The sequence below is a fragment of the Gadus chalcogrammus genome, chromosome 20 (assembly GCF_026213295.1).
Source record: "Gadus chalcogrammus isolate NIFS_2021 chromosome 20, NIFS_Gcha_1.0, whole genome shotgun sequence".
In the NCBI taxonomy this organism is placed as follows: domain Eukaryota; kingdom Metazoa; phylum Chordata; class Actinopteri; order Gadiformes; family Gadidae; genus Gadus; species Gadus chalcogrammus.
Window position 1 is genome coordinate 12,147,564 of NC_079431.1, and position 23,096 is coordinate 12,170,659.

Below are 23,096 nucleotides of genomic sequence, written 5' to 3' on the forward strand. Positions count from 1 at the left end.
GGGAGTTATGTTGGGAGTGGAGTCCTTGTATGTCCTTTGTTTTTTTTAGCACTTAGTGGAGGCTTTCTGCTGCTTTCACATACCCTCGGTTATTTTATCCTCGTATGCAAGAAAAGCAATTTAAGGATCAGGATGAAGTTTTATACAAAACATTAGAAACAGGTGTATAGATTAAACTTGGGTTTCTGATATGTAGCTCTTGACTTTGTTTTGGTTTATTGCTGTCATGTTTTGCACGTTTTATGGTCTGTCTTCATAACTAACTTCAGGGCAGAATTGACATGGTCACTATATCACTATTCAGAACTAGTTAACTTCTAGATGCTATATATGTAGGCCTATTTATTGGACATGTGTTGAGGTACAGGAGAACACATGATTGAACAAATAGTGAAAATGTAACACATGATTTTACTATTATACTGTTCAAACTGCTACAAAGTATAATATATAAGATATTGCTTTTACGCTGGAGACACTTTCCTTCACTTCCAATTGAGATTGACTGCCAATTGAGTAAATTGTCAAAATTTGTTGGTTTATTATGCCACCTAGTGGTAAAAATGAATACAAGTTCACTTTCTTTTCAAATTGTCTTCCATATGGATCTAAACATAGTAGTATAATTTGAATGAAACTTATAAAAACGTTGTTTTGACAGTATTGTGTTGTTCCCTCTATCTGTCGTTCTTCACCATGGCTCAGTTCTACAAAAAGCAAGATTAGAAGCACCATCGCTCAAGACCCTCCCTCCAATAACTATATGCACAGTAAATATAATAATACATGACATGGTTGTATACATAATTTGGATATCAGTAATACATCGTTATTAACAGTTTGGTACAGCCATCATGACAGTGGAATTAGATTTAAATTATACTTGGTTTATTAATCCTAAAGGATTTAATTTGCCTCCAAAGGAAGGACAAACAGAAATCAAAGCCACCGTTTCTATTGCATCTTCACTTTAACATAGCGACACAAAATATGCCTACATTCATTACAAAAGAATCACCAATTATTGAGTTCTAATACTAACTTAATTGGCTTCAGCAGCCACCCTAAAAATAAACTGTTACATCGAATTACTTTCACTTCCTCAAACATCACCAAAATAGAGTCCCTGAATTAATGTGAGGTGAGTAGGACCGAAAGACCCCTAATGGCAGGGAATTGGGTTTCGTTCTACACTTAATGCAATAAATCACATCTATAGAAACCAGGTGACCCAGTCACAGCCAGCTCCATGTTGGGTCAGTGGTATACTGTTGAGGACAGTTGAAAAGGCAGTATTGTATGCATGCGAGAGGCAGAAACAAATATATTGTGGCTGCATGCAAGCAAAAAGTGAAAATAAGTGGAAAAATAATACATAAAAAATGTTTATTGATGGACATAAATAAAAGTGTAGGCATGATTATTCCTAATAAAGTAGTAATGTGCAATAAAGTGACTACAATTTCAAAAGTAGGTATATTGGTTCACCACTTTAGTATTGAGCAGCTTGTTGGACAGGGAGAAGCAGGGTGCGAAACAGGGCCCAAGACCCCTTTGCGTGACCCTGGTGACCTCCTGAAAGGCTACCAACATTGAAGTTTCAGTCAGTGAATCTGAGTGAGTGGCCGGTTTCGTAAGAATTCATCCTAAAGGATTTAATTTGATGTGTTTTCTTTTTTTTTTTGAAAACACAGCAGTAGTTGGAGAAAGGGCCAAGAACAGAAAAAAAGCCAAAAAATATCTAAAATAAGACCAACCTTACTATACACAGAGACCTGCTGGCTAATGCTGCTGTGGTCAGTGTTGCCACTGCGAGCAGTGATGCAGAAGGGCTGTTCCATCACGTCTTGCAGTGTGATGCACAGCCCCGAATCCAGCTGCGGCATACGTTACACCACTTGTCCACATTCCGAATTTAAAAGTACACAGGGCGAGGTTTCCACTGAAGTCTGCACCGTCGAAGCTCAAATTGCCAATAGTCTCAACACTCAGTGTGTGCGTCGTTGGAAAGTCAGTGCCATTGCAACATAATATAAACAGATCTGGGAATATGCATTGTGCAAGCAACTGAGGCAAACAAAGAGTGTTAAGTATAGTGATAGATTTACTATTTCACTTAGTTACCATTTGTTTTGATAACATGTTTTTTAACATGTTCAAATTGAGGAAAAGTGCCAAAATCACCTATAATATAATTATATGAGTGCATTCCAACTGCAACTGCACACATGATATGGTCAGTAGCATTTGAATTTATTTTCAGAAATTCAGGCAAAGGTTCGATAAGTTACAGACAAAAAAGAAAGACAACAATGATCATCATCCCTTATTTCCCTTATTTTTCTCTCACACGCACACACACACACACACACACACACACACACACACACACACACACACACACACACACACACACACACACACACACACACACACACACACACACACAGGAGAAGATTAACCCAATCCATGCCATACAATTAAGAATAAAAAAAGAAATGTAGAAGTCTGATGTTAAATGTTACATCAAGAGCATCACATCATGGCCCCATCCCTCCAATAAGAATCAAAGTAATACCCAATGGACTGGTTTCACAGAGGCACCAGGGTAGAAAAAACCCAGGTGTCCTCCATGACACTAAGTCAGGTCTGCTCCTCATGTGCTAGGGCACGGGTAGAAGGCTTTCCCGTGTTTCCCACTGATGTGCTGTGAAAAGGGTCAATTGTTTCAGAGTGCACGATTCTTCTTTAACTTTTATCAGTGACAGCATAAGGTATCAGCAAGATACCACTTATGAACAGGCACATTTGAACAGCTTTGTACAGTACTATTGCAGTCACAATAACAGCGACAAATGATGGCACATGCCCAAAAGAGCACCCAAAAGGGTCATTTAAGACATTGTGCCTCTTCTCACTGAAGCATAAACACAGATACGGAATGGCACGAAAAGTACATCTGTGTGGCAAAGTATCAGACATGATACAAAGACCAATGTGTTGATTTATCGAGGGCAAGGGTCGGGCTAGAGTGAATCCTCCTCTGATTCACTGTCCGTGTTCGGCTTAGTCAGCCTCTCCAGCTCCTCGCCGTCCTACAAGATGGAGACAAAAGCAAGTCACAATCCAAACACGATGGTCTAAAGTCTGATAGCAGCAAGCTCAAATCTGGGTGAACGGGGCATTTCATTTTATATCACCTCATAGTTGTTTTTACCAATTGTGTTGCTCGAGGAGGGGAATCTGTAAGCGCCTAAATTGGTTAACCACAAAAACAAAACTCAGCCAGCACTAGTCGACTTTTCCTGGTTGGAACACAAGCGCAAACATCTTATCCGGACCACCAATGCTAATCGAAGAAATGACTGGAAAGTTTGAAAATCAAGACCTTTTAGACTGGCCACTCCAAAACTAGTTTTGCAGTTTCTGGATTCAGGGCCAGTTCTGCTATAACAAAGAATGACCGCCGGATCCGAGATTAATCACAAATAACTCCTAACACTACCGCACAGGATAAATGTTTGATCAATTAATGTGATCTGTAGAAAGAAAGGAAGAAATCAATATCTGGTTGATGTAAATGTTGCCAATTCTAATGCTCATTTCAGAAGGACAGGCCACCTTAAGCAACTTCCCAGAAGGCAACACTAACTTGGCGACAGCAGCCTCACACAAAACGCAGTAGTGAGCGTTTTCTCTAATTACTTCCTCTACCTCAAACATCATAAAAAAAAAGACCCTCATCTGAACAGGCTATGTAAGACCTAAAGTAAACAACCCTCACGGCAATGAATTGGGTTTCATTTACACAGAAAAAAAATCGCAATTATGAGAGCCAGGCTACCTAGTCACAACCAGGTTCTTGTGTCAGCAGCTGTAGTGGTATGAGTGCTAGGGCTTGTCAAAAATGAGGTATTGTGCGCATTGAGAAAGAGTGAGGGAGAGAAGCTGTTGGCAGAAAACAGGAGTGCAAAAAGGGTGCTTTCCTGTGTGCTGCGTACCCCTCTGGACCTTTCGAAGATCTCCCCGTCGACACCCCGTGCGCTCTCCTGCAGGAGGTTGTACTGGTGGTCTTTGGCCCGGCTGGCGTTGTAGACGAAGATGGCGAGCAACACCACGGGCGCCTGCAGGAAGAAGTGGAGCGAGGGCCGGAACTCGAACAGGAAAATGGAGAGGCCCGTGACCAGCACAGTGGTGATCTGACCCGTCAGCACGTGGAACATGTTGTCTTTGAACTTCAGGATGAAGGCCACCGACAGACCCAAGGCAGCTGAGCCGGAGGAAGAACAAACACAGCAACAACGGCACAAGGAATTCTTACTGGGTTTTATTCAATAGGGAGGAAAGACTTGATCTCATATTTGTTTTTGATACAATTTTATAGCAATCGTATAGCTAGTTGGTATTCTAGGTTGCATTACAGAGAGTTGTGAACCTTCCGACAGATGAGAAAAGGTGTGAAATGTCCAATGGATGCATGGTCCTCATATATAAACTACTATAGTAGTGAAAAGTAGTGAAGTAGTCAATGTTCAATTCTCAATAGTTCTCCATGATATCATCAGGGTCTTAACCTATGCAACTCACCAGTGACCAGAACCAGAGCCAGAGAGTAGATGCTATGGCCATGGAGGAGTCCACAGTGTAGGCTGAGGCCCCGTGCCTCTCTGCCGAGCCCCAGGGTTAGGCCGTTGAAGACCAGACCAAACGCATAACTACAAAATAAAATATTTTGTAAGAATAAACCTGACTGGAACGGATATTGCAAAACTCTTGCAAAAAAGCTTCCAGGATTTGTGTGTGTTTGATTGGGTGTGTGTGCGTGCATGTCTCATACACTTTACTGTTCTGGATGAAGATGCTCTCGGTGAGCTGCTTCCCTTCCTTGAAGATCTTCTCGTTGTAGATGTTGGCCATGGAGGAGATGAAGCACTGGAGGAGGAGGAGGATGTGGCCGATGCCCAGCGACTGCAGCCTGACCACCAGGTTGTCCCTCCAGGCCCGTACTGCCGGCGAGGTCGGCCACCACTCGCCGCTACTGGAACACCACAGAGCAAATGCTTTGGTTGTCATTGAAGTCAGAGTTCAGGCCGACCGAATCTGGATGAAGAAACCCTCTGTGTTGGGCAAGCCAACTTTAGTCACCACCGGTTGCAAAACACGCCGAGTACGTTGGCGAGATTGCGTTGGTCAAAAACATGTAAAGAAAATTCATTCTTGGCATGGACTTGGCTGAAACCAAGGATGAGACTGTACGAGAGGAGTTCTAAAAGGATAAAGAGTTAGATAGTCGGTTCCACTGATTACTCTGCTCTTCTACACTGTATAAAATCCAAAAATCTATAGAAACACAAAATACTAGAAGGGAGTGAGAGCATAGCATTTAAAAGCAGCCCATACCCATGTTTAATACAACCATCAATTGAACGAATACCCGATCCTATAACCCAGGCCCACTGGCCCACCTGCTGTTCCTCATCTGCTCCAGAAGCTGGGTGTACAGCACACAGGAGTTGGAGGGGGCGGACAGGGGGATGGCGTGTAGCCCCGCCACGGGGAGGGAGCGCTGGCTCTCTGCCGAGCCTGTGGTCAGCGAGACGATAGCCAGGACCAGGATGAGCAGCGCCGCCCACTGGACCCAGGACAGGCGCCTCCTGGAGGGGGAGCAGAGGAACGACAGGCCAAGGTGGAGCAGCAAGTAAGGCAGTTACAAACGGAATAAACCACCAAGGGTTGACACAGCCCGGTGATCAGCTTTCACCACAGTTACCGTCAGTGGTCAGATATTGGTTACTCTTTTATAACGTTATGTTTTTTTTAATGACCTAAATCATGTTTCTTCTGCTGCGCATTTGGGTGTATTACTTTTGCGTTGTCAAGGAAACATCAGATCGATGTTCTATTTGGCCGTTGCTGATGTTGGATTGTACAATCTACGGGGAGGCCAGAGCGGGAGACGGAGAGCATTCACAACCAAACAACGGGATAAGATAAGAAGCCGTTTCCAGCTAAATGTATTACTTGCTTATTGGCTGGGTTACTTTGCAATGGGATGATAAAGAACCTTTCCAACAACAGCAAAACGTCCATATTCTACGGCTCAAACAGAACATTACAAAATGTCCCTTACTTCAGCACCAGTCTGAAGAGTACGGCTGTTGTCAGGATGACAAAGTTGGAGAATATCACAGCCATGGCCTGGGACAGAGGGTACAGTGTTAGATCATAAGCCAGTTAACAAGGCATTGCTTCAAACACAAAAACGTTGCCAGAAGACAAATACTGAAACGTCCATCATTCAGTAATATAACAAAAATAAAGTAACTATAAGAGGATATAACAGGATTATCTGTGACTGATAAACGTAAATAAAATTCCTTTCAAATTTTAAAATCGCCATTTCCTTTCAAAATCTCTACTATAGGGATTGAAAAATCCCAAGCAACAATCTTTCAGGGTGTAACATTCCTCTTATCTCTGACTGCCTATATAGACAATATGTTAAGTTTGTTTAACAATTTTAAAGTGTTGCCATGGTAATGTTGATCTATGGCCAGGGATCGACTCTATTGACAAGTCTTAACAGGCAGGGGAAGCTCACAGGTTGCAGGTAGGTCATGACGTAGAAGATGATGAGGTTGTCGAGGAAGTATAGGAAAGCTGGAACGGACCACTTGAGAAAACTGAGGAAGTGCGGACCAGGAGAGAAAGCCAGTTCTCTGCATGAGCGTCCCTCTGATGGAAGAAACACACACACAGCGACGAATGAGCCCATGAGCAGCAACGAAAACGTCAGTGCAGTGCTTTGGTCAGTGATGCTTACCTCGGACTATGACCCTTAGTGACATGACAAGACAGAAGAGCAGTTTGATCGCCTCCGCCAGGAAGTTGACAGATGCAGGGAGGAAGTCATACTTGTTTGCTGCAAGTGAAGTGACATTTGATACACGTACAATTTGAAAATAGTATATGAATGTGTGTACAGTAAAGTGAACTCAATTAGAATACAATGGGTCAGTAGGATTTAGGTTTCATTATGTGTATTTCATATCGAAATACAATCAAAGTACAAACTTGACCACATTGAGCTCCAGACTTTGGGAGACAAAAACTGTCATGAACGGTCATTCAGTCATGAACTGCACCTGCATTGGCTGAATATTTGAGCAGCAGGATGCGACTGGTCCCGAGAGCGACAAAGCACAGGCCCAGACACAGGGTGTAGGCCAGTGAGCAGGTGCACAGCCTGGGACAGCGAAGGCAACACGCCATGGCTGATGCCAGGGGCAAGGCGCTCTGCTGGAAGTCTCACATTAATAGCTCCTGAATCAACCAAAACATGAAGATATGTATATGAGACCTAGTTTCGTCACAGTGAAGATGTAGAGAATATAGTGAAACAGGGATAATAGGAAGAGAATGAAAAAAACTTTTTTAATTGAATAACATTCAATTTCATCACAAGGTATCAATGGTATCAATGTCTGAACTACGACCGCACATTTGTTCTTTCACTTCCGTACAGTCAAGGGAACAGATAAGACCATTGTTTTAAAACTTTTAGGTTCTACTCCGGACTCGATCTTCATGTTCTATAGAGGAATGGAATAAAGAGATGTCTAAAGCAAGACGGCACGAGTCTTTATCATGTAGGATATCGGGCTACACTGGAAAATAGTTACCAATTCACATCACAATGCAAGTAGTACTGCATAGCCTACATCGGAGGTGGGGCTGATCTCCTCTATCAGAAGATGACTTACGCAAACGTACTATAGTTTGTTACACTTAAGGCTTGATGGTGTAATGATTTTTCTTTTTGAGCTGGAGATGTATACACCTGCATCCAAACAGCAAACTACCGGACAGTTTTCCAGTGTAAACATTGCAGCCATGATCAAAATTGAATTGTTACTGCCCTCTAAACTCTGCGTAAAATGTTCACCAGTAAGCTATATGAGAATGTTGAGGATTGTCCTAAAATAACAAGTATCAAAGGGTTTCTTACGTATGTTTTCGTATTCCCTTTAACAGCTGTCCTTAAAAACTGTCGCGTTTCCTGGTTCAATTGAATACGCACGCGCCTTGTGGAGGGTGCAACGATGACGTCACCATAAGTTTCAGAGCTGCGTTCATGGAGTATATAATGTCCTTTTACATAGTCCATAAAAATACAAAATAATAACATAGCACAAACAATAATTTGATGTATCAAGGGTCAATAAAAATTATTGATACAATTCAGAACCAAAATAGAACCTCAAATAGGCCTAAATATAAAAATAATTTAACAGAAATGTGTTTGTGTACTAAAATTTCATATATTATCATGCATATAAGGTTAAGTAGTAATGTTCAAAGCATTCATAAATTAAATCACAGAAGGTATGATTATGTCTTTATTAATACAATGTATATTTATTAATAGTCCTACTCCTGAAGCTGTGTAGGAAGATCATACTTTATATTTATAAAAAAATAATTTATCCAGGAATTGTGAGGTTAGCATAGTTGGTCATACATTTGTCATCTTTACAGTTCTTGTGTATAGATGATGGGAAGGAAACGCCCAGTCAAAACACAGATGGTTTCCATTAAACAGGTTGAAAAAAATCTAGGCAACTTCTCTATATGTGTTTGCTCGTGGTTCTGTATGTGTGTCAGTAACAGATAAAGCGTGTAGAGTGCGGAGCGCTGTGTCAGAATACGGTTTCCTGGCTTGAGGAACAGACTGTGCATTATCATCTGTCATTCCAACCCCCAGATATGAGGCTTTGCTCCTGGGCTGGACCCCAGTGTTATGTGCCTTTCCTGGTTCTTCTGGCTGTTCTTCCACATGTCACAGCAGACCAGGACAACCCCAAGGAGAGACATTACTATGTGGCTGCTGTTGAGATTGACTGGAACTACTCGAGCAAGGATTCTCTTGGGTATGCCTCTAATCCACTTGATTTCTACTTCTGTTAATTCATGTTTGATGTGTAGTGATGATTTTATTCATGTAATAACAGCATAAGGAACAGGTATTGTCTATTAAGTTGGCTTTCGTGACTTTTGGCATTTGTGAATTAGTAAATTATTAACTTTGGCATGGCATTGGCCCTCTTTGGTAATCATGTTGCAGAGTCTGTGGATAACTTGAGAGAAGCGGTTGTATTTGACTGCCAGTGCATGCTGTTCTAATCAGTTGAAAACATTGTAGTATGCGATGCAATCATCATTGGATAATATTTAAAATATCCTCATTGTAGATTCAGTTTTGGCATAAGCTAGTTACAAAGTTGTGTAAGGAACATTTCCTCAGCTTCCTTCCCCTGTGACTGTTGAAAAAGCTTGACTGGTGATGGGCGCAATGGGTGAATTCACTTTTGGTACTTTTCCACCCTGCTCCAGGAACGATTCCACCTATAAGAAAGTAGTCTTTAGGGAGTATGAGAGAGACTTCAAGCAGCCCAAGACTCATCCAACCTGGCTAGGTAAATCCTGTTCATCTCATTCAGTCTACTATATTCTAAATACATAATTTTTCCTGAATAGCTTTACCAAATGTACTACTATTAAATAATTTAGCCCGATACAGTCAGTCATTTTTATTATATTAATCATTGCCATATTGTTTTCACCCACTAAAATAGATTAAGTATTGTTCAATACTGTGAAAGTCTGTGACATGATGAGAATTCAAATGACTCCAGCAGATGAAGCTGAATACATGACTGATAATGGATGAGGTGAATCGATGTTCCACAGGTCTGCTGGGTCCAACGCTGAGGGTTCAGGAGGGAGAGACCATTGTGGTCACCTTCAGGAACATGGCGGACCAGGATTACAGCCTCCACCCACATGGAATCGCTTATGGCAAACAGTCGGAGGGTGGGTGCTTGCAGTTTCCCCTTGGCTTACTTGCATATCATGGCCACACTGAATCCGGTGGTTAACCAAGATCCAACAGGAAGTCTTGTTGAATGAATGGCATCAGTCTGGGATCCCCTCACAGAAAACAATAACCAAACATATAAGTGCTCTTCTGGAACAAGTTCATTAATACAACAAGCCTGAGGAAGCAGAGACAATAAAAAAGGACAGAACGTCTAAAACTTACTATCAAAACAAATGACTATCCAAAAACCCAAGCAGGTTTACAGCATAAAAACAAAGTTTTTTTACAATAAGCCTTTTTTTCAGCAGCCATTATAGGAACACTATCATCAGTGTTTATAATCCAAAAATTATAAACATAAAGGATATTTTGCCTGATATATACATATATAGAAATATATACCATAGTACCATGTTTGTTTTTTGTTTAATTGTCTAAGCAGATTTTTTTTTTTTTTTCCTTTTTGACTGTAAACTATTTCTTGCAGGGGCTTCGTATTTTGACAACACCTCTCTGAAGGAGAAGGAGGACGATGTGGTGCCCCCTGGTGGTGAGCACACGTATCACTGGAAGGTCCCCTCCGCCGTAGCTCCGCAGAAAGACGACCCCGCCTGCCTCACCTACACCTATGTCTCTCACCTAAACGTGGTGAAAGACTACAACAGTGGCCTCATCGGCACCTTGTTGCTCTGCAAGCCAGGTACACCCTCCCGTGTGATGACTGCTCAGACACACAACACATTTCATATGTAGAGTGTAAGATGTTAAAGTGGCAGATGAGAGAGGGTGTGTAATAATATCCCAGTGTACTGCGACGCAATTCCTGAGGGGTGTTCCACGAACGGAGGTTTAACAAACACAGAGTTAACGCTGAACTCTAGGTTGATTGACCCTGTGCCGACCAACCCAGAGTTTTCGGTTCCACAGCAGCGGTTATGCATTAGTTCAATCAACTCGGGGTTGGTTAACACAGGGTTGTGCGCGTCCACGCCAAACTTAAAAAGACGTGATGTATGGATCATGGAAACCCTGATCGATATGGCAAAACGGGCCGCTAATTTCAATGAAATGGAACTCTAGGTTCTCCTGGAGAGCTATGACGAGGAGAAGGACATTATCACAAGAAAAGGGAACGCTAAAACCTCTGGAACCCGGAGAACCAAAGCCTGGCAGCGGATCGCTGACCGCGTAAATGCGTTAGTTACACGTCAAAAGCATGATCCTTAACATTTGAGCCATGAATATATAAATATCCCAGTTAAGCATTCTTAAAGATCCTACCACATAACCCCTTTCTTCTAAAACAATATGTAGCCTACTCCGATTGCTTCCAAGCTGTCAGAGGATCAAGTATAAAAATGAAGTATAAAAAACATACAAACTGGTAAGCTTTTCCCACCATCGTATTGGTATAAATTTAAATAAGCCATTTGTTTAAGCCAATCGTGAAAAGGCCGACAGTCGGCAGACTGGATCTGGCCCTCAAATTGTCTTGACCCCGGTGGAGGAGCTGTTAATAAACATAAATTCAGGGCGCCCTGGCATGGAGGGGGTACCTGGAGGTACCTACCACCTCAGAGAGTCATGGGCCATACCCCACACTGGTTGAATGTAGGTTTTTGTGTTTTCTTGCATTTTCGATTTTTTTTGCCTTCGAAGTAACACATGCAAACCGTGTGCTTGCCACAGCGCATACTATTCCAAATGTTTCTTTTTTTGGTAACTGGGTAGAAAACCTAAAAGTGACAATTCATCGACTTCACAGATCAAGATGGATCAGTGCTTGTAATGAAGCCGCCGGCTACGATCGAACATTCTCCAGTGGATGCAAGTCCGTTGGGACTATTTTATACATTATGTTGTAAATGCCTCTCGGCATAGTACTCAGACAATATTGCTCTTTGTATGATAGGAGGCCGATACAAATCTTTGATGGGTCATCTGAAACGACTGTGATGTGCTCAGCATCTCCAGCATTATAGCCATTATAGCCTATAGATAAAACTACCATTTGAAAAACCCGGAGGGCTACGCAAATAGTCTGGAGTGAACTGAAGCCAGGTCCTCGATTGGTAGTGTTGGCTATGTAAGGCTATTTAAATATATTAAAGATTTGCGCGAGAATCTATCTCTCCACTCCAGCAAAAAGTCATCCAATATGCCAAGATGTCGAGCCGTGGTCTTATCAATCGCTCCCGGTGGATTGCACGTATAATTTGCGCTCTGATATCGGCAGTTCTCTCATCAAAAGGGCATGCCATTGTGAACACATGAAATCTGCGGTGAACGCCGGTGGAAATACCCAAAACCGGGTTATGTTTCAAACTTAACCTGCGCAAAACCTGGTCCGACCAGGTTTGATTCAGAGCATATGTTGCTATAGCAACTAACATACCGTGATCCTTTTGGAACGGAAAACCTAGGGTTACAGCAAACCCTGGGTTAACTTACCCGGTTATGTGATAAAACCGGCTTTGTGGAACACCCCACTGTTCCCTTACTTTGAGCTGTGTAGGCCACTTCACAATCCTAAAGCAGGTCGATTATGAGATAAACAATAACAACAACAAAGAGAGGGAGAATATATAAGGACTTTTTTGACAAAGAAATATCCAAAACCTTAGTTAGGGTGCCCCGATCATATGCATCGTCAGTGATATCTCTCAACCATCTCTCTCTACCTCGGTCTCTCTCTGATCCCAGGCAGTCTAAATGAGTTTGGCGAGCAAGTGCATTTCCCACAGGAGTATGTGTTCCTGTTCGGGGTGTTTGACGAGAAAGAGAGCTGGTTCACCCCAGCAGGCTACTCCTCAAGCAACCACGTGATGCACACTATCAATGGATATGCCGCGGGCTCCCTACCAGGTCAGTCCTCCTCCATCCTGTCCTCCAAAATAAGTCATAGGTCAATTAGTCAGTTAGCAAACATATTTAATATTTTCTGTATTTAAACTATTTATTTGAGTTATTATCACATATACAGACAGACAAACATGGACGCACCCAAATTAATCAATACAATTCCTCTCCAGATGTCGGCATCTGTGCTCACAGCACCGTGAGTCTGCATCTGGTGGGCATGAGCTCCGAGCAGGAGGTGTTCTCTGTGCACATGAACGGCCAAGTGCTGCAGCAACGGGGCCACAAGATGTCCACCGTGGGGCTGGTAAGCGGCTCGGCCACCACTGGCAGCATGAGGGCCGTTCACCCAGGCCGCTGGCTCCTGTCCTCACAGACCAACAAGCACATGGAAGGTATGTTCACTCAAACCACATCATTCAGTGGCTATGGAGCTGGACATTCACATATGTAAAGTACATTTTTTGATATATGGTAAGGCCAATATACATTAACAAATAAAATGTCCATATTGCAGCCGGCATGCATGGCTTTGTGGATGTGAGGACTTGCAAGGGCTTCGAAGCTAACCGACGTAGGTTGACCATAGAGCAGCAGCGCCACAGCAAGGAGTGGACGTACTACATCGCCGCTGAGGAGATCATGTGGAACTACGCCCCCAAAATGCCAGCATACATTGACGAGTTAATACCCTTTGAAAAGTTGGCTTCTAGCAAAAATATACAAAGAGTGTTTATTATTACTAATATACATTCTCAATTTTTATTCATTTTAGGGACTTCAAGGTCAATTACCTTGACCAGGGTAACCACAGAATAGGCGGGACTTACAAAAAGGCTGTCTATACACAGTACACAGATGAAACGTTCACCGAGAGGTCAGAGGAAAAGCAGAGAAAAGCAGAGGTCGGCATACTGGGCCCTGTGATCAGGGCCCAGATCAGGGATGTCATCAAGGTACGAGTCAGACTTACTACCTACTTCCAGACTGAAGTGATAAGTGTACTGACTATATGTTCCCATTGATCTTTCACAGGTGGTCTTTAAGAACATGGCTTCCAAGCCCTACAGCATCTACCCACATGGGCTGACCATCGAGAAGTCACAAGAGGGAGCGACGTATCCTGAAGGAGGTTGGCAACAGAACACTGTTCAAGAGACAACAAGCACAACAACAACAAAATGGATCATATAACACGACGATAAGCTACACAAGCACATTAACAAATTCAAATCTGACCAGAGGAGAATGGAATGGAAGTATCCTAGCGGATGATGGGTCTGCTAGGATTCCATCATTCCAGTATCTATGCTATGCATAGATACTTCAAATCCAATTGATTGGATGGTCTGGACTGCCCATTTCTATAAGAACAGAAGACAATAATAGCTTGTTGGTTTATTTCCAGGCAATCAGACCCATGCTGTCCAGCCAGGACAGACACACCGCTATGAGTGGAAAGTGGCTGAAGAAGCTGAGCCCCTGGTTACAGACGCACGGTGCCTGACCTACCTGTACCACAGTGCAGTGGATACACCCCAGGACATCGCCTCCGGGCTGATAGGACCCCTCCTCATCTGCAAGAGTCAGTCTCTGAATAACTGGAATGCACAGGTAACACAACCCTAGTCTCACAAATCAGACTTTTGATTAACAACTAAAGATGTAAACTAACATGTTTGGTCAGACATTTATCGACCAATCATGTCGCTGGAGGCAGGGAATATTCAAACTCAGCCAGCTAAGTTAAATGTGATAAGGTTATTAAAATTGTTAAGGTGAAATTGATCCGATCTTTTCTTTAATCTGGTTTTGTGAAGAGCAACCTAAGGGTGCTGGTTTATAGGACTGCTGGATCCAACAGTGACACCTTGCTCTCAATAGTCAGTTTAACAGTAGGTTAACTTAACTAAGAGGCATACAAGCTATGGCGTGTAATTATACGATGGGGTTTGTTTTGTTCAAAGATTAAAACAGACAGGGAGCAGCATGCCATGTTCATGGTGTTTGATGAGAACAAGAGCTGGTACCTGGATGACAATATCCAAAGCAAATGTGGTGAAGAAACTGTGAACAAGGCAGATCCAGACTTTTATAAGTCGAATGTCATGCACAGTGAGTTTCCCTATCATTTATATCTTCCATCTGCCATTCTTCGTGTCCAATATTATTTTGGTTGGCAAACACAAATACAACTCTCTTTTTTTTTCTTCGCAGCGATTAATGGTTATGTGTTTGAGAGCGGTCAACTTTTGGGATTATGTAATGGGGAAACTACCTCTTGGCATTTGTCAAGTGTTGGAGCACAGGACTACATCCAGTCTGCTACTTTCTATGGCCACACTTTTAATCTCAATGATCGCACTGAAGACATCCTCGGACTCTACCCTATGACAGGAGAAACAATCTTCATGAACATGGACAACATTGGTCAGTTGTGGCTCGCCACGATTTTGTGAAAAGCCATCGTCCATGTCGATGTTTGATTGATAATAATACTAAATAACGTTTCTTGTCTCCTGGATGATTCAGGGGTCTGGCTGCTCACAACTCTGAACTCCCAGGAGTCAACCAAGGGCATGCGATTGAGGTTCCAAGATATGGAGTGTACAATGTACAATGAGTCAAACAACGAATTTTCTTTGTGGGAACCCCCGACTTTGGAAGATATCAAAAAGGAAGACGAATTGAAAAAGAAGCAAAAGGTTGAAAATAATCAAAAAGTAGAGGTTGATATTGAAACAGAAAGGTACATAGACGAACTAGGCCTTAGATCTCTAAAGGAGCAAAGCAGAGATTCAGACGTCGAGCAGATAGACCTCTCTCTCCTTGACTATGATGCAGTTGATGTTGAGAATTCAATCTCTGGCTCCCCAGCACCTACCAGTAGCCAGTGGCCAGACACCAGCTCTGAGGATCAGAGCGATTCACTAAGCTCGGAGGAAATAGTAATCTACCTTCAAAACCACAGTTCAAATGCCATAGAAACCAGCCGCTTAGTCCCACGGGGACACAACCATGATGAGAAACGCCAAACTGTCCCTTTGAAGATCCCGAATGAAATTGTTAGGTTTCTTGGTTACGATGCCCCTCTTCCTGAAGCTCAAATGACCTCAACCCCAAAAAAGAAGCCAAAGACGAACGAGGTGAACCTCCGCCAACTGTCTCAGAAAGGCCGGAGCATGAAAATCAATAGGCGGGAAGAATTCAAGCCCCAGCCCAGGAGTGGCCCGCCGGTGTCTCCTCTGGGATTCAATCCGGGAATTTCCCCCCGCGGGATGCAACCCAATGGGCCGCAGATACAGCCCGTCTCTAGCAAGGAGGATCTCATCAACATGCTGGGGGTCATTGGTGTTCCCCGGTCGGACTGGAGCGATTATAGGCTTAACGATCGAGACAATGAAGCCACCAAGTACTACCCTAAAACTGTGGGCAAGAATGTGAGGAAGTTTTTTATATCTGCTGAGGAGGTGGAGTGGGACTATGCTGGTTATGGACAGAGGTAAGTACATAGTCATTTCATTGACAGAAGGACAAACATTATGCACAGATGTTTAAAAGTTGCAATGTGTAACATTCACCTAGCTCGTAGCTACAAATAACCCGACATATCTGTAGTCAATGCTGTTCGATAGTGATTTCATTAATGTTCTCAAATAAATCACATCATATCACTTATACATTTTACAAATAATAAATGCTGTACCTCTCCATTGCTGCACAATAATTGACCCATAGACGCAATAAAAACCCTCTCATTTATGCCACCCAGGCAGCAGAGCTACGCTAGTTTGCGTGACACAGTTACACCGCCAGTTAGAGTGGACAAAACACAGTCATTGAGTTCCCGCCAACTAACTGGATGGGGCTTTATCTTACACAGGTTGACTTGAAAGATACCATTTATCCTGTTGCATTCTTAGGAAGCAGGAAAAGACACTCCAAACAGGGCGGGAGACCAAATTCACCAAGGTGGTGTTCCGGGAGTACCTGGACAGTACCTTCAGTACCCCAAACCTTCGTGGGGAGATGGAGGAACACTTAGGCATCCTTGGGCCGCTTATCAAGGCAGAGGTTGGACAGAGCATTATGGTAAGACTAGCAGCCCCTGCCTGCCACTATTTAAGAACATTTCTAACACATTAAAATCAATCTCTTTTGGAGATCACATATTCTATGATTTCCTTTATGTTTGGAGCTCTCCATTTTCGTAGATGACAACTATAAATATAATAATGACTTAACAAATAATAACACATTTTCCATATCAATCAATGACTGTAATCAATTATTATTGCTCAACCCCTTGCTTGTAGGTAGTGTTCAGGAACAGGGCCAGCCGTCCATACTCAATGCACCCAAATGGAGTATCTTATACCAAGCGAACCGAGGGGTTGTCCTATGAGGACGATTCCAAATACTGGTATAAGTATGACAATGAGGTTCATCCCAATACCTCCTTCACATACTTATGGGCGGTACCCGAGAGGGTGGGTCCATTGCCAGGCGAGTCCTCATGCCGTACCTGGGCATACTACTCGGGTGTCAATCCTGTAAGTGTAATTGAATATCCTTGGTCCGTTGGTGGTGCAGTATTCAAAATAGATTCCATAAAAAATATTATCGCTTATGAAACGCAAAGCTTTGAATGTATTCCTCCATTATATGGCCAATGCGACTTTTTAAGTAGTAATATAATGGACAATTTGATTTCTTCTAGGAAAGAGATCTCCACTCTGGTTTAATTGGGCCTCTGCTGGTCTGTCGGAAAGATACCCTGAACACCAAGCTGGTTGATGTGAGGGAGTTTGTGCTCCTGTTCATGACCTTTGATGAGTCTCAGAGCTGGTACTATGAGAAGAATTCTGAGATGATGAGGAAGAAGAAGAGTCCTGGACTTGGAAGAGCATTGGATCCCAACCTCAAAGAGAAGCTTCAGTTTCATTGTAAGAGGTTGTTTGACTCAGATTATGAATGCTAGTACCCAGTTCAACCATATCCTATGAAGATCTTATCCATGTTCTTGCCTAGGAAGAGAAAACCTGGTAAGGATACACATCATTACCATATTCATGAGACCTTTCAACATTGTGACCCACAGCCATCAACGGCATTATATTTAGCCTGAAGGGACTAAGGCTTTACACCAAGCAGCTGGCATGCTGGCACCTGATCAACATGGGTTCTCCCAAGGACGTTCACACTGTCCACTTCCACGGACAGACCTTCACCCAAATGAACACCAACAGCTACCGGCAGGCTGTGTACCCACTGCTGCCTGGTCAGTAGTCACTGCTCATGCTCTATTTAATGGTGCAATGTTGATCAATCAGTGGTGTCAACAAATATTGTGAAAGTGATAGGGGTATAGAAAGCAAAGAGAATTCATGAAATGCTTGACTTTTCATATCGAATAATGATTTCTCTTTTTTCATTTTGCTCATGAGCCATTTCTGTCATTCCATGGGTTCAGTCTCTCACGGTGCCATGCTCTTTCCCAGGCGGCTTTGCAACTCTAGAGATGTGGCCATCTAAGCCTGGTCTGTGGCAGCTGGATACAGAGGTGGGCGCCATCCAACAGAAGGGAATGCAGACCATGTTCCTGGTCCTTGACAATGGTGTGAGCCGGTCGCCAACAGTATCTGTCTGGGGGATCAAACCCTCGTAACAATCTCTCCCCAATTCAGAAATACATCTGGTTCCAATATAATTTGTCATAATTGCTTTCTAGTGCAGTTTCAGCCAAAGAGCATTTTGCAATTCGCCTGCCACAGATTTGAAGAAAAAAAGATATAGCACCTACATCTTTGTGATAAGACATTTTCTAAAGTACCTGGTATAGTGATTCACTGGATGATGACACAGACCTGTGTTGTTCTTTAACACATTCTTTTGATTAATGTTATTATTTCTGTCTGTTTACCCCAGAATGTTCCAATCCCATGGGTCTTGAGTCCGGGAGTGTGAAAGACAGCCAGATCACATCCAACCACGTTAGAGGTATTGTGTCATGGCTTGACACACAACCACACATGCGATTGAGAGTAGTATACGTTATCACTATCACCAAAACTAATTTCTGGCCTCTTTCAAAGGGCACTGGGAACCACATTTGGCCAGACTGAATAACAAGGGTAATTACAACGCATGGAGTACAGATAAGGACAACAGCTGGATTCAGGTGTGTGTGTGTGTGCGTGAGTGTGTGATTGTGTGTTTGTGTGTGCAGGTCGTTTCATACAATTACATGTGTACACACTAGTATCCCAGCAGTTGTTGGCCATTCAAGGGTATACTATGCTCGCAAGGTACGTGATGCCACAGAGAGGATCTGACTTATTAACCCTTTGATGCAGGTGGATTTCCTTCGGCCAGTGGTGATAAGCCAGGTGGCCACCCAGGGTGCCAAAGAGAGGCTTCAATCCCAGTACGTGGTCAACTACACCATCTCCTACAGCACAGACCGCAAAAGCTGGATCTTCTTCAAGGGTGACAGCCCATCATTTAGAAAGGTCAGTGCAGCAACTTGAATGCCCTCAGTAGTGTATCCTGTTTCTCAGACACCACAGCGCTGCAGCAGGGGTTTTAATTATTAAGGATTGGAATACGTTTTAATGCATTGGGATGGAGGTTTACCCTGAGGACTTTACTTACTACACTCACCTCTCAAAACCTCTTCTGAACTAGATACAATCCAAACAAAAGCTATGTAATCCCTCCCTGAGAAGTCATACAAAGATGTAAACAAAAACACAATAAGTGTGAGCCTAGAATGACTTACGATTGATGTCAATACGATAGAGACGTCTGGTCTCTTTATATGAATCTTGCCATTATGGTCTTATACAATATCAATTTAGGGGTTCTAACACAAGCTGTTGCTAGAAATTATTCTCAATTTGTAGGAATCGAGATGGGAACTTGGCCATTCCAGACCTTTCAACAAGGGGGCATCTTGGGATTGCTCGGTGAAAATTGCGGGTTGCTTTGTGAAAAAAGTCAGACCCTAACCGTAAAACATGGACCACCCCTGCTCCCGGGGCTTAAGGGGCCAATGATTGGTGGTTTTCAAGTGTCAGGGTCGAAGGACCTCCCTGTCTCCTAAACTGACAATTACATACAATTCTTGTCAACTAGGTCTTGCAGTCAAGACTTTTTTCTGTAAACACTAGAAATCGAAATCTCAGATTTGTTGTTCCTGGGACCCAAGGTTTGTGGCATCTCTAGCCATCTCGAAAGGGGGAGATGGCTAAAAGGGGCGTGACCTCCAACTGTAGAGTAAATGTGCATAAAACAGTGGGCGTGTCTAGTTCCCTATTTTCAGTGGGATGGAGATGTAAGTTTCTGTCTCAAGGCAAAAAAACACAGCAAGCCTGTGGACAAGTTTTTAAATTCTGGGGTCAAAAGGTCCAAAGGAGTTCACACCATGCCCCCTATTAGATAAAAGATGTCTATGACTCACTTTGCTCGTATTTCTTTTTTGTTATTATATAAAAATGAAATAATGAAAACAAAATGTTTTATCTTAACTTCTCTCCGTCTCTTGCTTCTGTCTCTGTTCCTCTATCTTCTCTTGTCCATCTATTTTGAAGAGTTTCCGAGGAAACAAGAATCCTTCTGGTGTGGAAAAGCAAATACTGTTCCCTCCTTTGATTGGACGCTACGTTAGATTCCACCCAGACCACTGGTATAAACGAGCCACGGTCCGCATGGAGATGTACGGTTGTGAGCTTGATGGTGAGAAGATATCAACATGATTATAAATGTAATGTCTTAGACAAATAAATCACTTAAATTGATCTAAGTTGATTTAAATGTTGATGTATGCCTTTGATGCAGCTTTGTGATGGAGATTGGAATAGAGTGTCTTAGAAGAGCAATACTTCTGAGTTTTGACTAACCAGCCCCCGTGTTGCAGGTTGCTCTGTGCCTCTGGGTATGGAGGGCGGACTGATCAAGGACCATCAGATCACGGCCAGCTCCACAGCCACCAGCTGGTTTGGTGGTTCCTGGAAACCATCTCTCGCTCGCCTCAACTTACGGGGAAAAGTCAATGCCTGGAAGGCTATGGTACAGATGATAGTACTGATGAATCTACTCAAAAACACAAAATACCAGCAATAAACAACACTAGTGCAACAAAATAACCATTGATAAGCTAATTTATTAATGAATTGTACAAATGTATTAATTGATTGTACTCATTTATGATTGAATACATTTTAGGTTTTTTATTATAAATTAATTACAATAAATAAAGTAATATTACATCTTTCATGTATTTTTGGCTTCAGAAAGCGGACATAAACCAGTGGCTCCAGATAGAATTGACCCAGGTCAAGAAGATCACAGGCATCATCACGCAGGGAGCCAAATCTAGGGGCAAAGAGATGTATGTCGTCTCCTTTGCCCTGGAATACAGTGAGGACGGCATACGCTGGACGCAATACACAGACGACGAGGAACATACGTCGAGGGTATGTTCTAGCGGAGATTCAGTTTTAAACAGCTTTATGGCAGGTACACAAACGTGTATTTGTTTGTGATTATTTGTGGCTGATTGAAGGTCTCCTAAAGAAAACATTGTGATTCTAAACTTTTTCCTTTCTTTATCCTTCTTTTTCTCTGAATGCAGAGGTTTATCGGGAACATGGATAACAATGGCCCTGTGAGGAACAACATCCGCCCACCCATCTTCTCCCGGTTCATCCGGGTCATTCCCACGAGCTGGAAGAGCTCCATCGCCATGCGAATAGAGTTGCTCGGCTGTGACTTTGAGTAACAGACTCATGCAGACGATCTTCGACACATGCACTTTCTTTGAAAATATGAATGCCTATAGCGCGTGACACACGTGTGTCGATAATATAGGACATTGGACGGGAACCTTTCGGCTGGGAGTCAAACAACATGCCTATAGAGTCACTTATAGCAGGGGTCCCCAACCTTTTCAGCATCAAGGACCCGTATGATTCTCCAAAAAGTTTCACGGACCGAGAGGTGGTTGGGTTATGTTGCGCAGAGGTTGCCAAAAATGCAAACATGTTATATGCAATCTAATAACTGCATATAGACTTATGGCATGTAAAAGAGTGACAGTATTGCGAAGTAAATTGAGTTTATTAAGTGTGCATGCATTTCGCATGAATTAAAAAAATAAATATATATATATTTTTTTTTTTCTAGTCATGTCGTAGCCTCGTTAACCTACGGCCCGGTTAGGAATGTCCCGCGGCCCGGTACCGATCCGCGGCCCGGTGGTTGGGGACCGCTGACTTATAGGACCAGGAGAAACAAGTCGCTTCACTCTACTACATAAATACGCTCTTTTGCATTAGGTTAACTGAACCCAAAAAAAAGGTGTTTAGGTGTTAGCCTCACAGCATTTCTATGGAATCAACTTCATCGTATGAAAAGTTCTAAGTAGTCAAGAAATATGATAATGTTGATGTATTGACGTCCTGGTTAATGATAAAATTGAAAGAATCCCCCAAACCACGCATAGGCCTAATAACGCACCTCAAAATATATTTTTTTATGATATGGAGATTTATGTATGAATTTGTTGTGTTTTGTGTTTATAATGTTGCAAAGTATTTGCTTACTGCTGTCATATTCCAGAACGACACAATTTATGTATATATTTTTATCTGCAAATCATAAATAGCCTATATTGTTTGTATTATGAAGGAATACGGATGAATCTATAAATGTTGGTTTCAACAGGTTTGTATTTCTTATAGTATTATTAATTCTTCTCTTTCAATAATCTGTATAAAAGGAAAAATATGTAGTCATATTGGCAAAAAAGTATGTTAGTTTTATGGAGAGCTCTGCGTGCCAATCACTTGTAATCTTGGGAGAAAGAGACTAACACAAGCACACAAACATGCAGCCAGAAAAGACTTGTGGGGGAAAGGGCCCTGCTGTGGTCGTTATGGTTTGTGTAAGAAATTAAGTATTCCCTTAAACTGCTGTCTTTAGAAACCTTTTCCCGGCCTTGTGGAGGGTTAATTGATGATGTTGACATGAGTTACAGAGCTGCGCTCATAAATAAATCATTTGACCGCATAGTCCATAAAATAACAAAAACAATCACATTTTTCATGTCAGGTTAAAATTCAGGTCCGGTATATTTTTAAAAAGTATTTAACCTCAAACATAGACCATATAATTATATAATTAAACCTATAATAATATTTAAACAGCGATCTGTTTGTGTACCAACATTTCATGTTTTTCAATACAAATAAGGACATGATCTATGTTAGCCAAATAGTCCTATTCTTCTTTATTACTTACTTTATTACTAATTTTCTAACCATTTTTAAATAAAAGAAACTGAAAGTATGGCATC

At 42.3% G+C, this 23,096-nt stretch overlaps 3 protein-coding genes across 4 annotated transcripts in view; 2 read left to right on the forward strand and 1 right to left on the reverse strand.

Moving 5' to 3' along the window:
* ccdc80 (coiled-coil domain containing 80) overlaps nucleotides 1-736 on the forward strand; it is a 14,256-nt gene extending 13,520 nt beyond the window's left edge. Inside the window, exon 10 of the mRNA XM_056579874.1 lies at nucleotides 1-736. This exon is cut by the window's left edge and continues 429 nt beyond it. The gene's annotated coding sequence lies outside the window, so the exon portion shown is untranslated.
* A 645-nt stretch (nucleotides 737-1,381) lies between these two features.
* Nucleotides 1,382-8,074, reverse strand: slc35a5 (solute carrier family 35 member A5). Of its 2 annotated transcripts, none has more exons than XM_056579876.1 (10): nucleotides 8,009-8,074; nucleotides 7,146-7,323; nucleotides 6,824-6,922; nucleotides 6,602-6,735; nucleotides 6,131-6,198; nucleotides 5,466-5,654; nucleotides 4,838-5,035; nucleotides 4,588-4,715; nucleotides 4,002-4,270; nucleotides 1,382-3,095 (listed from the first exon to the last, which is right to left on the reverse strand). In XM_056579876.1, the coding sequence occupies exons 2-10, from the start codon at nucleotides 7,270-7,272 to the stop codon at nucleotides 3,027-3,029; spliced, it is 1,281 nt and encodes a 426-aa protein (XP_056435851.1). In that variant the 5' UTR covers nucleotides 7,273-7,323; nucleotides 8,009-8,074; the 3' UTR covers nucleotides 1,382-3,026. The 2 variants fall into 2 exon arrangements, with proteins under 2 accessions (XP_056435851.1, XP_056435850.1); XM_056579875.1 differs by having other exon boundaries at nucleotides 4,838-5,038.
* A 554-nt stretch (nucleotides 8,075-8,628) lies between these two features.
* Nucleotides 8,629-23,042, forward strand: LOC130372995 (coagulation factor V-like). Its single transcript, XM_056579185.1, has 25 exons — nucleotides 8,629-8,930; nucleotides 9,394-9,476; nucleotides 9,751-9,873; nucleotides 10,368-10,580; nucleotides 12,584-12,745; nucleotides 12,913-13,134; nucleotides 13,257-13,422; nucleotides 13,515-13,695; nucleotides 13,775-13,871; nucleotides 14,148-14,353; nucleotides 14,707-14,854; nucleotides 14,957-15,169; nucleotides 15,272-16,241; nucleotides 16,663-16,831; nucleotides 17,056-17,292; nucleotides 17,460-17,685; nucleotides 17,841-18,020; nucleotides 18,241-18,357; nucleotides 18,668-18,739; nucleotides 18,835-18,920; nucleotides 19,096-19,251; nucleotides 20,332-20,476; nucleotides 20,658-20,809; nucleotides 21,034-21,216; nucleotides 21,375-23,042. Exons 1-25 carry the CDS (start codon nucleotides 8,767-8,769, stop codon nucleotides 21,519-21,521), a joined length of 4,818 nt encoding a protein of 1,605 aa, XP_056435160.1. The 5' UTR covers nucleotides 8,629-8,766; the 3' UTR covers nucleotides 21,522-23,042.
* Nucleotides 23,043-23,096: the final 54 nt, after the last annotated feature.